This window comes from Rhodnius prolixus, unplaced genomic scaffold (assembly GCF_049639745.1).
Source record: "Rhodnius prolixus isolate KJV_2025 unplaced genomic scaffold, Rpr scaffold_1, whole genome shotgun sequence".
NCBI classification, from domain to species: Eukaryota; Metazoa; Arthropoda; class Insecta; order Hemiptera; family Reduviidae; genus Rhodnius; species Rhodnius prolixus.
Window position 1 is genome coordinate 16,628,636 of NW_027411581.1, and position 16,092 is coordinate 16,644,727.

At 34.1% G+C, this 16,092-nt stretch overlaps 1 protein-coding gene and 1 non-coding gene across 5 annotated transcripts in view; both read right to left on the reverse strand.

Moving 5' to 3' along the window:
* The window catches only part of LOC141455702 (uncharacterized), a 43,629-nt gene that overhangs the window by 2,037 nt on the left and 25,500 nt on the right, over positions 1-16,092 (reverse strand). For all 4 annotated transcript variants that reach the window (XM_074130977.1, XM_074130998.1, XM_074130969.1 and 1 more), the window contains exons 2-26: positions 15,650-15,974; positions 14,314-14,482; positions 11,703-11,906; positions 10,123-10,311; positions 9,980-10,054; positions 9,803-9,913; positions 9,548-9,683; positions 8,568-8,692; positions 8,046-8,243; positions 7,422-7,727; positions 7,166-7,327; positions 7,030-7,074; positions 6,902-6,955; positions 6,660-6,812; positions 6,033-6,284; positions 5,201-5,362; positions 4,006-4,167; positions 2,886-3,102; positions 2,423-2,583; positions 1,849-2,118; positions 1,483-1,644; positions 1,023-1,238; positions 686-909; positions 320-516; positions 56-240 (exon numbers count right to left, since the gene is read on the reverse strand). In XM_074130977.1, the coding sequence (XP_073987078.1) occupies positions 56-240; positions 320-516; positions 686-909; positions 1,023-1,238; positions 1,483-1,644; positions 1,849-2,118; positions 2,423-2,583; positions 2,886-3,102; positions 4,006-4,167; positions 5,201-5,362; positions 6,033-6,284; positions 6,660-6,812; positions 6,902-6,955; positions 7,030-7,074; positions 7,166-7,327; positions 7,422-7,727; positions 8,046-8,243; positions 8,568-8,692; positions 9,548-9,683; positions 9,803-9,913; positions 9,980-10,054; positions 10,123-10,311; positions 11,703-11,906; positions 14,314-14,482; positions 15,650-15,974 (4,460 nt within the window). The remainder of the gene's footprint in view (positions 1-55; positions 241-319; positions 517-685; positions 910-1,022; positions 1,239-1,482; positions 1,645-1,848; positions 2,119-2,422; positions 2,584-2,885; positions 3,103-4,005; positions 4,168-5,200; positions 5,363-6,032; positions 6,285-6,659; positions 6,813-6,901; positions 6,956-7,029; positions 7,075-7,165; positions 7,328-7,421; positions 7,728-8,045; positions 8,244-8,567; positions 8,693-9,547; positions 9,684-9,802; positions 9,914-9,979; positions 10,055-10,122; positions 10,312-11,702; positions 11,907-14,313; positions 14,483-15,649; positions 15,975-16,092) is intronic.
* TRNAP-AGG (transfer RNA proline (anticodon AGG)) lies at positions 10,425-10,496 on the reverse strand. The gene has a single exon. It is a non-coding gene; the product is annotated as a tRNA-Pro (tRNA).

Here is a 16,092-nt window from a genome sequence, read left to right on the forward strand (position 1 = left end):
CCTGGCAGAAAGTATCTTAATTTAATAATCAATGAAATTTTTAATATAGAAAGACCTTAAATCCTCCTCGAAGATTGGAATACCAATCAGTTTTTCCAGAATCTTTCCTCCATGGAATGATTGGCATTTGACTAGAATGTATGTCTGGATAAACACAAGTTTCACCACCAGCAGTCATATTGCAGTACACATACACTGCGTCATCTGGCATACCGATATTTGGATCTATCCAGTACCATCCTGTATGAAATTTGTTACATTACGTAAACAATAAAGATTTTCAAATGATTCTATTTTCAAAAAAAAAAAAAAAAAATACCATCTTTAAATTGTGGATGTCCAAAAAATAAATCTTTACAAGATCTTCCAGGATTTTCCTTAGTACCTATTGGTTTTCTGATTCTATCAAGATCCTGCCTCATGGAGTAAATTGCACTATAGATATCTAGAAATCCTGGCTCATTTTCGAGATCAGTTTTTTCTAAGTTATCTTTTATTGTTTTATTCAGTTCCAATCTGAAAAAGAAATTGGAAAATAAAATCTAAAATGGCCACTTATTCAAGTTAGTATAGAAATTTAGCCGTTAAAAAATTGTAAGCAACTGATAATCCTTATTTCTTAATATCTCAGTTTTAATTATGGTCTTCTTGTTCTGAAATACTATAATGATTGTTTTTAATGTACTTAGCGTCTCTCTTCAATCTGTAGACATCATTATGAAATAATAGCTCTGGAGGAAAGACAGGCATCTCTGCAGGAGGCCCTCGAGGTCCGGGAGGACCAGGAGGCCCAGGTTCGCCCTTATTTCCTGCCACTCCTTGAGACCCTTTCGGTCCTGGCGGCCCTTCATTTCCTGGACTACCTTGTGCACCATCATTTCCTTTCGTCCCTGGTACACCAATCGGACCCTAATAATTATTTATTAAAATTATCATTATTTTCTCAAAATCAACAATCTCTCCAAGAAATTTCCATACTAATTAAATATTAGTCTTAAAATTTGACTCTCAAAAATAATTACCAAGGATCCTTTTAATCCTTCACTACCAGCTGGGCCTCTATTTCCTTTTTCTCCTTTTTCCCCCGTATCACCTTTTACTCCCTTCATTCCAAGCTCTCCTCTGTGTCCCTTGGGTCCTCTTCTTCCACGATCACCTTTGACACCTTTGGATCCCTGTTCTCCTGACTTTCCAGGAGGTCCTTCCGGACCCAATCTTCCTGGAGGCCCTACATCACCCTGATCACATTGTATTTTAATTAATATATCAGCTAAAATTAAAATCATAAATATGTGGTCGGCTTCACAAGTAACCACATTTTAACATTTTGCTAGTACTTTTAAAAACCTTACACATGTAACAATGAAACTGGTTGTAATAAAATAGATTATCAACTTGGGAATTGCCGGGTATGAACTATTCTGAATTCCCTCTGCAGAGAGGTTCTTACGCCGGCCATAATGTCCGATATTATTTACTTACCGCGCTTCCGGCCAACCCTGTTGGTCCTCTAGGGCCTTGGATTCCTCTTTCTCCTTGAGGTCCTACAGGTCCCTGCAATCCCGGCGCTCCTGTTGGTCCTCTATCACCCTTTTCTCCTGGTAAGCCCATGCTTCCCTGAATACCAGGAGGGCCATCTCTACCCTTTGATGAAGATATAATAATTATGAGCTTTGTTTATTTTTTGTTATATGTATTGTTTATTCATGCTTGAAAAAAGCAATGATTTAGTAAAAGGTTTTCTTTAATTTTCATGAAAATATTGATGTATAAAATAATTATTAGATAAAGACTTTGGAACCACTTTGCATGAACATGATTTTCTATTAATCGCTTACGATCAATTACCATTTTTCCAGGCGAGCCCAATAGCCCTATTTTTCCAGGGGGACCTGGTTCGCCCGCTGGTCCAATCTCTCCGTCTTTGCCATCTGCGCCAGGTAAACCAGATTCACCTTTGGCACCTTGCAAACCAGGTTCTCCTGGAGGTCCTGGAAAGCCAGGTGGTCCTGCATGTCCTTTGGGGCCTTCAGGACCCGCAACTCCTCGAGGTCCTACGCTTCCCTGAATTCCCATTTTTCCTTCATCCCCTTTGGGTCCAAGAGCTCCTCTTTCTCCCTGAAACGTTAAAAACACATCGTATAACTTTAAAAGTATGTCTAATGATAATTAGTAATTTATTTAATTCTGTAGATGTTTTTAATGTAAAAGTACAATACATTAAAAAATAGCTAAAAATATGTTTAGATCCGCAGCGTGGATAATATCTTTGATTTTACCGAAGCGTGCTGCTAACTACGCTAACTAACTCGTATCTTTTCTCTTAATAAAGTAGGTATACCAAAAAAAAAAGGATTAAGAAATACAATTAAAATAAAATAAAAATGCATGTAAAGCAAATAATAATAAATGATCTATTCACATTTTTCCCATCTTGACCAGGAGGTCCTGGTGGTCCAGGATTTCCAGGTTCTCCTCTTGGGCCCTGAGGACCTTCGGGTCCCGCGGGCCCCATTGATCCTTCAGCACCTTTAGCCCCTCTTGGCCCAGGGTCTCCTGGACTTCCCGTTACGCCAATTGGTCCTAAAGAATAGTTTTTCGCTATTAAAAATTATCATGTTGAGTGCTATTACTATCGGTCATAATATCATTCAAAATTATTAAGTTGATAGTTATTCACGTCAAAAAAAGTGTCTCAAAAAAAGTGTATTTTAACAGCAATCATTCAAAATATTTTTTCACATAACGTTATATAAAGTTACAAACTTATTCAAAATGAGTGATTTTAGATTAAGTTTTCATGTTCAGAAATTCGATTCTCTTTATAGTACACATTAAATAGAAGAGTAAAATTTGAATCTATTGCTACAATGAAGTTTATTAACCTTTTGGTCCGATGTCTCCTATTTCTCCTTTTGATCCTTGAGGTCCAGGCAATCCTTGCAGTCCAGGAGCTCCTGGAGGCCCTGGAGCTCCTTTAGGACCATCTTCACCCTTAATTCCCAACCGTCCAATATCACCGGGAGGACCTCTGTCACCGGGAGTTCCCATTGGTCCAGGCTCTCCCCTCACGCCCTGAGCTCCAACTGGTCCGGGTGGACCCTTGAAAAAACGTTGATAAATATTCATATATAATTATTTTGCAAAAGATATTATTTTAAGTTATAATACTGAGAACGTCAACTCCATGCTAATAAATGTATTCTTTAGCAATAAATAAATAAATAAATAAAAATACTTTTTTATACCTCAAGTTCGTAGAAAATTTATTATACTACTTTTATAGTGAGAGGAGAATAAGTGTTACCGATAATGGAGGCACCTCACTGGATGCCTTCTCCACTCAAATATCCTTATGTTGTGTTATCATTTATCAATTGTAATTGTATATTTCAATAAAAGATTAAAAAAAAAAAGTTGATAAATAGGTATTTGGATTAAAATAAAAAAAGAGGAAGTTCACAATTGGGGTAATATAGAAGTCCAATGAGACAGTGCGGCATTTGGTAGAGGTGTACCCCGTTTATTCTAAAAATAGATTTCTCGTCTTCGGAAGGTCAAATGTCTCTCTACCGGAGATTGTAGCATCTGGTAATCTTAATGAACTTTCTAGGTTTATTCAGTGCACTGGACGATTGAGTCGCCATGTAGTGTCCTGGTACTACTTTATTAGTTTATTAAATTAGCATCTGGCAACTTTTAGCCGGATTTGTTTTTAAACCCCGGTATCTCTTATGAGATGAGTTAAGGGTGGGCGGGGAACAATGGGTATTTTGGATTGCCTGCGTTCCTTCCCCTTTTTGGTGGAACCGCCCTTTTAATACAATCTACAATATAGAAGTAAAATTTATTAATGTTTGTCACGTGCCAAACGTTAAAAATTTAACATCTTTCCAAATGAATATGATATTAAAATTTCAGCAATAATTGTTACCAGAATGCTGGAAAAATTGCTAATAACTTGGTAAATTAGAACATTTGGTTTGATTAATAATGCATACTTACCACGATTCCCTTGTTTCCTTTAAAACCTTTCTCCCCTGCTGGACCTGGTTCACCTTTATCGCCATCCTCTCCAGGAGGACCAAGGGGGCCTGGTGGACCTGGTAGACCTCTTACACCAGGTAATCCGTCTCGCCCCGAGATCCCGGCTGCACCACCTTCTCCCTATAATTTCAAAAAATAAAATTTATTTCTGCATAATTGTTTTGGATAAACTAATTAAATTTTTGCCACGCAATACTTTTAGTTAAAATATTTAAGATAAATCTTTACCAAGATAAACACCTGTCAACGAATCCAAAATGAAATCTTTTATTTCATCCTGTAAGTGATTTCTTTCAAACAAACAAACCAATAGAAAACAACTGACTAACCCCGCCACCTTAGATTAGCTCACGTATGATTTACGCATTTATTCAACGATTGATTCTAGGCCAAGGAGACTGTGGGAGTAGAATTCTGTCGTTACTAGCAGGAGGAAGGATTCTATGTCGTGAGGAGTGCAGTATGTATATTAACATGTAAGAATTTTATGTACAACGAAATTAGACAGGAATAATAAACTGACGCCCCATAATAAAAACCTATTTAAGCCTCACTATTCTACTATGATATAATCTAAAACTGCTTCCCTCTTCCTAGACGCCAAGATATAGCCATAAGTTAGTCGTAATTCTGTCAGTTTAATAGACCAACAGCTAACATAATTTAACCTAGTTTAACATAATAAGTTCAACTTTTTATATAAATATTAAGTTAATTTTGCAATAAGGCAAATTATTTCGCTGCCTTTAGATCTTTTATTGTAATTAAGAGAAATCAATATTAGCCGCAAGTGTGTATTTCATAGAAAATATGATTTAAAACGAATAAATCATATTTATTTTCAGCTAAAAACATTTATTTTTTCTTGGTTCATATTAATGGTTCATAAAATTACTGTTTTTCCGCATTGGCCAGAGTGATGGTTGTTGAGTTCAGTAAACCATTCCCAGAACTAGATGATCTTTATAGGAGCTTCTTAAGAATTTAAATAGTTTAGAAGTCACTTTTATTCTGGACGAAAACATTATTTTATTGAAAAAAAGCTTTAACAAAGAATTTATTTGTTTACAAAACAACTTTTGTACAGAAACTTTTTCAATGGTTATCTTTTATTTTGCTTTAATAGATATAATTTGAATGAATTCAAGCTGACCTTATCTCCTTTCGGCCCAATTCCGCCTGGGGGGCCTGTAGGCCCTTTTCTCCCTTCAGGACCTTGTGGCCCTTCTTTTCCAGGTTCACCAGGTTGCCCCTTATCACCATTTGGACCAACAGGTCCTTGTGGACCTGCTTCTCCCTTTAATCCTGGAATTCCCTGCAATTATTAAATTCACTTGTTAATAAAAAAAATATCATGATTACAAATTGTCATTTTTTCTTCAATTTTTCTATGTAATTTTTAACACATGGTAATCTCTTTTTTATTTTTTTTTATTGAACGGGATTATATTCAGCTACACGATTAATACCTTGAGATGTATTATCATTATTGTTATAAATTATAATTATAAATACATAATTAAGACACTTTAGCATTGTAGACCTCGCCTCTCACCGCCCGGCTATAACTATCTGCTTTCAATCAATCAACCAAAAGATTTTATATTCTTGCAATCCTCACTGTTTGCTTGATAAGCATTTTTTTTTTTTTTTATTTGCATAATGAGACTTTTTTGTAAAGAGTAACTTTATCGAAAAGCCGTTAATTGCCTTCAGTTTTCAAGTTTAATTTTACTAATGAGAAATATAGTATTCTTCTTTAAATAGCAGGGTAATGTTTGACTTACTTATGTGCGATTTTTTTTGTTATTTGTTTTATTTTGTAACATTTGTACAAATCCGTACATCAATGTGTACAAATTGTACAAGTTCTGAAAATTTGCATTTAATGTGTACATCATTTCATCATCAAGAAGAAACCCTTACAAATAACCGTTGATTAGTTTTATCTAGAAACTATATAAATTACAATAAAATACACTAACTGGCAGACCCGGATGACCTCTTTCACCTGGAAAGCCTGGAAGTCCAGCTGGACCAGGAGGTCCCTGTTGACCAGCAGGACCTGGAAGCCCTGGAGGACCTTCCTTTCCACTCTCTCCTGATAGACCTGGTTCTCCCATTTGACCTGGCAACCCCGCTGTTCCTGCTTCACCAACTGGGCCTGGTTCACCTGGAGGACCTTGAGGACCTACAACTCCCGGAACACCTGGTGGACCTATAGCCCCAGGCTCGCCCTATATTCGTAAAAAATGAATTTTCATTACAAGAAAAATAATCAAGATTAAAATTTGGTCGATATAAGGATATTGTGTGGCACAAAATTAATAAAATGTATCGCTTTTTTCTTTTTTTTTTTCTTTTGTAAGATCAATTTAAATTAATCAATCCATCATTAAAATTTAAATTAATATTAAGTTTATCTAATAATAGATTTATCATAACAACCCCATTAGTTCATTACCTCAGTAATTAAATTTTAATCTGAAAATCTGTGGCTATTGGCTTCGTGCATTTCTTGCAATGTAATTAATATCAGAACGAAATTTAAAATTAATATTTAAATTGCAGTGCGAAAACTTATTATTAACGGTTGATATCCTCTCACTTACTGGTGGACCTCTTTCTCCCGGCAATCCCAACATCCCGTCCTTTCCATTATTTCCAGGAGGACCTTGAGGGCCTAGATAGCCTCTGGGACCTTCTAAACCTTGAGGGCCTCTTTCTCCTTGAAGTCCAGGCGGTCCCGGTTGGCCTGTATCTCCCTGAAAATGACATTATTCAGCATTTAACAAAGGGATTAAGTATCTTACTTACACAGAATAGTAGAAATGACTATATTTTGTATAAAGACCTTAGGTCCGGTAGTTCCATCTGCTCCTGGGCGCCCGCGAGTTCCTCTATAACCCTTAACAATTAAGCAATTTCTTTGTTACCTAACCCATTTGCAAGTTCCAATTTATTTTAAAAATAAATGCTTACCCTAGGTCCCATTTCCCCTCTTTCCCCTGGTAGGCCAGCAGAGCCCTATAAAATAATACTGAATTAGGAAGACCTTTGTCGAGACAAATTTTTATCAGTAATTAGGACTAACATAACTCTGCTAAACACGACTCACCCGCTCTCCTTTTTCTCCATGTGCTCCCATTTTACCTTCAGAACCTTTATCACCTTTTTCACCTGAAGGTCCTGGATATCCAGGAAAGCCTGGAATTCCCAATTTACCTTTCTCACCCACACTTCCTGGTGGACCAGTTTCACCTCTAGGACCGTCGGAACCCTAAATTTTAAATTAAAAGTGCAAATTAATGTTTAGATTGTAATAGTCTTTATAAGTGCATAGTAAAAATTACGTCAAAATCAAAGATTAGTACCTTAGGACCTTCAGGTCCTTCTTGTCCTGGAGGTCCCGCAACGCCTCTTTGACCTTGTTCTCCTTTTACGCCTAAATCTCCCTTCTCTCCTTCACTTCCTCTGTCCCCTTTATCACCTTTTTCTCCTGGCGCACCTCTTTTTCCTTCCTCTCCTTTCAGTCCTCTAGGACCCGGAAAACCTACAGAACCCTGAGCACCAACTGCACCTATGTCTCCTTTTGCGCCCACCTTTCCTTGATTTCCTGGCCTCCCAGGATTCCCATCTGCTCCAGGTAAGCCCGGCAGTCCTGGCTTACCAACTGGACCCTTTTTAAATAAAATTGAATTACTGACTGTTCAAGATTACCTAAAGTGGTAGCAACAAAACTTGGAAAATAAATATTTTAAAAACTTTACCACTTTGGAAAATTTACATGATGTAGTGCTTTAAAAAGCTTAGATTTAAATTTTTGGTTAACTTAAATTATCTTCGTTTCCAAATAAGGTAACTTTAATCTGTTAACCCTTGTTTTGAAACCTCAATTAAAAATTTATCATATAAAATTGAGTAAAATTAATCTTTAAAAAAGCGAAAACAAATTTCTAGTAAAGAAACTAAATTCGTTAAAAACAAGAAGTTCTTACCGCCAAACCTGAAGGGCCGATAGCTCCCTGAGGACCGGGGGGACCAATAGGTCCAGTTGGGCCTGGCTGACCAGGAGAACCTACTTGACCTGGTGGGCCAGCATTACCTTTAACACCCATTCCACCTTCAGCGCCAGGGATTCCTGGAGAACCTGTGATCCCTGGAAACCCTCTAGGGCCTGGAAATCCACGTGGTCCCTGTAATTTTGAATTTTCCAAATAAAAAAAGACATTCATTTACTCTTGGACAATGTGAGCAATAGAGATACAAAATGGTAAATAAAAGCGGTTAATGAGATACTTTGGAAACTACTTCTTCCTTTAATGGTTTACTTTCTCTTTTGTTTATTAATTGATTTTCAAATAATTAATAACTTGTTACTCTTGATGATCAAAGTAAAAATGAAGTTACTGATAACGAAATTTCTAAAAGTTCATAGTTATCACGTATTAAATTCAATGATTTTCTTTGCTAAAAGCCAGGCTCCTCAGCTACTACAAAAAAGTTCTTTTTTTCAATACCAATTCTCCGGGCAATCCTGGAAGTCCTGGAGGGCCATCTTCTCCTTGCATTCCATCATGCCCTGGAATTCCAGGAGTTCCAGATATTCCTTGCAGGCCTCTTTCTCCCTTTTCTCCGGGTAAACCTAGACACATTTTTTTCGTCAAAAATTTAACTATACATATAGATATATATAATTACAAATATTTATTGATTTTTTTAAAGTTACTTTCTGTTTATTCACTGCATTAGTTTTTTCTTTTTAATTTTATTTCTTTACATGCTGTAGTTCTGATTTTTTTTAAAATTTATTTTGTTTATTTACAATTTGTATATACATACATACAATAAGTAAATAGGAATATATAGAATAAATGAATGCGTGAAGGTGGAGAGAAACTTTCCAGCAGTAGCACTCTCTACAGGATATTAATGATATTTAGGTCTTCAGACTGCAAGGAAGTCGCGGGGCCACTGGCGATTCAGTCGGCGAGGTGGATTGTTAGGAATGTCAGTGGAGGCGAGAGACTGCCTAAGAGGATTGGATCAAGAAGAGAGAGCAGTATCGTATAGTTCCACGAAAATTACCAACACCAACTTACGTACGTTATTTAAAAGCAGCTAATAAGAAATTATGTTTCAATTATGAAAGTACATTAATGTTGTTCCATGTTTATATATACTCGTATATATAAAAGTTTAATCAAGAGTAATCTTTTGAAAATCAGACAGAGATTCAGAGATGATTTATCTTTCTTAAACTGTTTCAATAGTGTAATTTACACACACACAATATTAACGACAGGCTATATATTTAAAATAAGTTGTACTATTTGAAGTAGCAAGGAGCATTTTTATAAGTATACTTGATTCCAGAAATAAAAATAAATTTGTAGATTAAACAGCAAAGAAAAACTTATGAGGAATAATTTGACGCACCAAACATAACAAATCAAAGTGAGTGATTTAAAAAAAAAAAATGCGCACTTTTCTGTACTACCTGGTTGTCCTGGAGGGCCATTATCTCCTTTCACGCCTGGTGGTCCAGAAATACCTCTTTCTCCATCTCTCCCAGGACGACCTCTTCGGCCTTCCCTGCCTGGAGGTCCTGTTAAACCCCGTATACCACGAGGTCCCTGTAAAATATCATAACATTTATTTTTAAACACAAGTTTGTAGGACATATAATTTGCACATTTTTTTTTCTACTCAAATTTTATTGGGAACTACATTCACAACAACCACTTGTACTTACAATTTCACCAATCTCCCCTGGCTCACCTTTTCTTCCCTCTGGACCTCTCATTCCTTCTGGACCAGCTGTACCAGTCAAGCCTCTAGGTCCTTCGCTGCCCCGCATAGCCATCTGATTTATTATTATTAATTAATTACTTTTTTAAGAGAATACCTTAAAAATACTTGAATATCTTACCATATGCTGCGACAACATCTGCCTGAATTGTTCAACTTGATTATCTGGTCCTTTCTCATTGCTTTGAAAGTTCAACTAAAAAAAAGTAATTCACTTTAAGTTCTAGATTAATTTCATTGCAGAGTATACAAAGTAGTACTTACAGGTATCAAGAAAACATGGCCTGGAGGACCTGAAATACCATCCATGCCAGCCAATCCTTGCCGCCCAGGATCTCCTTTAGGCCCAGGTAATCCAGGAGGGCCAGGAGGACCGGGATAACCTCTTGGTCCTGGCACTAAGCTAACGCTCCATTGAATAGTTTCAGTAACACTTTCACCTTCTTCTAGCAACTGTTTTAGTCGACGTACAAAATTAAAATATCAAGAGCTGGGTAATAATAAAATTATAAAAATCTAATTTTAATAAGGAAATAAAATTTATATTAGTAAAAAAAAATTAATCAGGGCTCGTCCGGGATTTGAACCCGGGACCTCTCGCACCCTAAGCGAGAATCATACCCCTAGACCAACGAGCCAGGCGGTTGAATAATAATTTGGATTCTACTATAAACATACTAGTTTTACACATTTTTTAAATTGTACAGCTTATTCATTTTTCATAACATTAATTTATTAAAAGTAATAAAATGATGCTTTTTAAAAGTAAAAAAGTAATTATTATACAAGAAATGAACACATTTCACATATTATGAAAAGTTAAAATTGGACATAATTTCACCATTTTTCGCCTTTTAAAATAGTTCTACTACGTTAAACTTCCAATAAGGAAAAACATCTATGCCAAAAAAGTATTGGCAATACTACAAACTCGTCAAAATGAATTACTCAATGTCTTGTTAATAATTTGAAGCCATATTTTTTCAATAAAAATCTTTCAGGTACTTTTTCATTTTTAGTATAAATAAGCACTTTATCTTACCAAATAAAATGACAGAAACCTAATTTAATTAACACTGATAACATAAATAATGAAGAAATTAGTATTAAAACAGATAAGGATTCTCTTCAAAATGGTCTTTTCAGTTATGAGTTAATGCATTATTTTAAAATAAAGAGTTGAATAAGTTCTTGCGGTTTTTTACTTTATTCATATTTCAGAAGAATTTGTAAATAAAAAAGTAGCTACTATCATTGACTTCCAAAATCGTGGGTTGTCAGATAGTCCTGAAGTTCTACCTTAGACTTCTTCATCAGTACAAATTTAACAGTGAACTGCACCATAGCGTCTCGACAGATTTGTGCTTGTGTGAGGGAAGATGTTCGTGCTCTAAGGTAAAAAGTAGTACGAAGAGGCAATTTTGACATTAAGGACTCTCAACGCACTGTTCGCCTTTTACATCCTAACCATTCGCTTTTGTTGAGAAGGCTCTGTGACTGAGGATGTTCAGTTTAGCGCTTACTGAGTCGCGCTTGGTGGAATTTCCAAAACTTAGTGCTGCATGCAGACAAACATTTCCCCATAATCACACAACTTAAAATGTTTTGACATACAATAGAACTAGCATTATTTGCAGCGTTGATTCGTAAAAAAATCCTCAAATAAAACGTCTCGAATTTATGCAACTCTATTTTAATAATAAGCTAAAAGACCATTGGTATTTCTGAAACGCATGATCAAACGAGACGGAAAGCCTTAGTTGAAAGAAACGCTAGAAACTCTTCTTCTAATACCAATACCAAAGTGGTATAATAATTATTTAAAAAATACTCAAGCTGCTTACCTGTGTTGTATTAGAGAAGTCTGGATAAGTATTGCTATAATGAACCGTAGAAAAAAGCGAATTTGTGATTAGAGACGGCCACGTCGAAGTCTCTCGTTCTGGTTCTGGTCTTTCGATAAGTTCATCACAATCTGGAGCATCTGTATTACACAGTTCATATCCAGCTTCGGGGCCATCAATTATTTTCAATAACTCCATTTCTCCCTATCAAAGTTAAACTGATTATTTTACCTGTGAATATATTTCTTTACAAATGTCTATTTTGAATTTAAATAAAATTTAATCAAAGAAAGGAAAAATTTTCACTTTGAACAAGTTGAATAATTCACTAAAAAGAAATAGCATTACTACAAAACACCGAAATCATTTTAAAATAAATTCAAGTTTCAAAATAATTATTAAATCAAGTCTTCAAGTGGAGTTTTATCAACAAATTTTGGAGAAACTCGCAGGTATAAGTTTTTAAAAAGTCGAGGGCGACGGTAGAAAAAAGTCATATAATTCGCACTTTCTTGATCCTGATCAAATGTTTAAAAAAAGGAAAATAGGACCCAAAATATCTTTTTACTTTCTCTGACGTACCAAAACAATACAACTATTACCAAAAAAATCCAATCGCGAAAATTTGATATCAACCAGCAACTTGAAAAAAAAAAAGTTTATTAAGGCAACGGCTTTAAAATTTAATTTTTGAGACCCCTCTAGACAGCACTGAGTTGTAACGTAAGTTGTTTTAATGGTGTTTAAGAATGATTTTTCTGATTTACATAAGATGTTTTCCATTAGTAATACTTTCAAAATTGTGAAAATATGAAAGATATGGTTGGTTATCGTTTTAACTTTAGTGAAGAAAATAGGCTAGAAATAAAATCCTTGGTTAATGTGAGGTTTATTATGAGCACGAATATCAATAAGTCAAAACTAATTTTGGTAAGTAGACTATCTCAAAATGTATTTTAACAAAGTTGGATTTTAACCATTCTTTTTAAAAAAAAAATCTTTTCAGACATCTTAAAATGGATATTTCCTATGAAAACTCAAAATAAAAAATCAATGGTAAATCTATAAATATTTTTATAGTTAGAAAGGTAATAAATCCGTAAACAGAATATTTAAGCTTCAATCATGACATTTATGAAGTTGAAAGGTAATAATTTTGCTCCTCCTAAAATTAAGTGTGGAATGAATAAATTTCATTAATAGTTTTTCAGATAAAAAATAAAAATACTTGCAACCCCAATTCTATTTTGATTCGTCTAAATGAAATGGCTTTAATAATCCAATGCTCCGATCGTTTGTGGAAAACCAATCATCATATACGTTCAAGTGTAGTTTATGATTCTTATATAGAGTTTATGATAATCATTCAAAATTTTCAAAGCAATAACTACTTTTTATTGTACATATTATTTCTTTAAGTTCATTAATTGAATTTTATTTTTAGTTAAATTTCATTTTGTCTTTTACTCATCAAAGGCATTCTATACTGAATTTGCATTTTCAAACGAATGTATTGTAATTCAAGCACTTTGGATATCGTTATGTTTAATAATGTCTATGAATCAACACCAAAATTTATTATTGTGCATTTTAAAATTTAACTAAACACATAAAATATTCATTGACTGATTACAACGTCCTAGTAGTTGAGAAGGATAATCAACCACTCACTACCGTTTTTTATTTTTGCAAACTAGCGAGAATAAATTTCCAATAGTTATAGCATTTTATGGAGTACTTCCAGAAACAAATATGTGATTCAATTCAATGAAGTAGACTTAAGTGGTTTAGGGAAATTGAAGAAACCTTTGGTACTTTGTACTTTTTTCGGATATGCCATTTGGAATATATGATGAATTTTATATTTTGTGAATTTAATCTTACTTTAATGATATGACTGGAAATTCCAATGTAATGGAACTTTGAAGGAAGTCTAAACATCTAAACCCCAGATTTTCCTAAAAATTCCATATGTTTGTAATTATTGTTGGAGCCATTTTCGAGAAAATCCATTTGGGCAATTTGGCAACGAAATTTTTTTCTTACTCGGAATCTTAGCAACAGTAACAATTTTCCCTACATTTTACATTATATAAGTCATACCAATCACAAAAATGACATTTTCGGAGAAAATAATTCTAATGAAAATAATAGCACTACATAAGAGAAATGTAAACCCTCTCACAATGTTAACTTTCTGCTTAATTCACATATTTCAGTGAAGGTTCGAATATTTGACAATCTCGTACTATTTCTAATATATTTTAATTTTTTTTCAGTTTCACAATATAAAGAGGTTTCTTTTAAAATATTACAACAGCGAGCATTTTATGCACTATAATTACTTAGAGAAAGTGATAATAACATCTCTCTTAATTACACCTAGAGAAAAAAGTATTAAAAAAATGAATAGAAGCTAATTTGCAAGCTTTAAATCTGTTATTTTTTTTCCACCTAGGCATGTCTCAATTATTCACTTTCCAAACCAGTAAAAATACATTTTGAAAGCACTCCAAAGTTTGATGATGATAAAGTACATCTTTATGATGGATAAGAGATGGGTGCAGCTTGTAATCATTAATTGAGCAATTATTAGTCAATAGATGCTCACCTGAAATCCATTGCCTTCGTCTAACAATGGTTGTCCTAATAGCATAATGCCATCAGTTGCCAAAGTAGTATTATCACTTGAGCGGGAAAGGACCAAAGTATTATTTAACTTACAGTCTATTAAAAGTGTGACTGCATCTCCTTTAACCGACAATCCAATTCGATGCCATCTGTGAAATTATTTCAATATATAATATAATACAGATATTCTATAACATAGAATACTACTTTCAAAAAAAAAAACAAATGGAATGGGCTTCTGCAATTACTATTAAACATTATAAAGTTATGTGATTATAAAGTTTTTACCAGTTTTTAACTTCTATCATCAAGTAATTAAGGAGGTCACACAGTACTTACAGATATAAATTTAATATTTTTCCATATATTGATAAAAACACTGGTCGAATAAAAAAAATCTGGTATGAACGCTCACAGACTTTCCTATGGAATTTTCATATGGAAATTTTTCTTTAAACTTTAAATTTGTATTAGCAATAATCTGAAAGCTCAATGGTTAGAGTATTTGATTCCTACGCGAGGTTCCAGGTTCGAATCCAGCAGCCACCTCTTAGATTTCTCTTTTTGGATGCAGCTCTCTAGGCTAGATGGTCGATTGAATTGTCTGTAATTGTACAGAAAAAAGCTCCGGGCGTCAATGCCCTCATATGTTGAAGCGCCTTAAATTTAAGTATACATATATATATTTCTGAAATTATAAGAGAGGTTGGGGAACATCAAAAAGAGTGAAAGGAGGCAAACTTTTCGATATTTTAATGTACACATCACACTTATAAAGCTCGAACCAACATACATTCAATACATTCACACTGCATTTACCAAGCAAAACGTATCATCAATTGAAATATTCTCTACCCAAATTATTAATCCCAGAGATTAAATATATTGAAAGGTTTTCATTTTTATATATCTTATTCGTTTTCGATCCTAATTTAAAGAAAATTATTATTGGCAGCTGATATACATCAACTTTCTCATTTGTTATACAGATAATAATACATTAAGCTTATATGACTCTAGAATTAAGTAACGTAGTACAAATAAATAATAATCCATGTAATAATGTCCCTTATTGATTATTTGGAACATAAAAAGATAGGAATATTGAATTTTACGACTGGTTTGCTTTGGATAATGTTATAAACGGATGTATAAATATTATTCAATAACATTCAGTGTGTATGTACCGCTGAATCAGGTGATATCGTTCAAGAGGAATTTTTGGTCTATTGAAAACATTTAATATAGGTGAAGTAGTAAATTATGTGCTTCAATGGTTAATTTAGCCAACAAAATTCAATTAAATCAATATTTACCTGTTATCAGTTAAATGAACTGGAAAGGAAACAATCAATCGATCTCCAACTTGTGGTTGATACAAAAAGTTCAGACGATCAGTTCCAAAAGATACTGCGGTCTGTTCAATTCCACGTTCATCGTACATTGTAAATAGTGTACCAGATGTATTAGTCCTCATTACTGTTAGCACCGAAAAATCTCTCGGAAAACTAAATGGGAAAAGAGTAGCGCTAGGAATGAAAGCTGACTCTGTGGGATCCAACCGCACAGATCTTCCGCCGCAACTACCATCACCACGATGAGGAAGTTCTTCGGCCAAAGACAACAATAAATCTGCCTCCCCTTGAACAAAAACCAATGAAGTTTCACTTGTAAAGGTTGCATTTTGTATTGTATATAAAAAATAAATAAATTAATTAATAATTAAGGTACGATAATCAATTTATATTAAAAGATCATA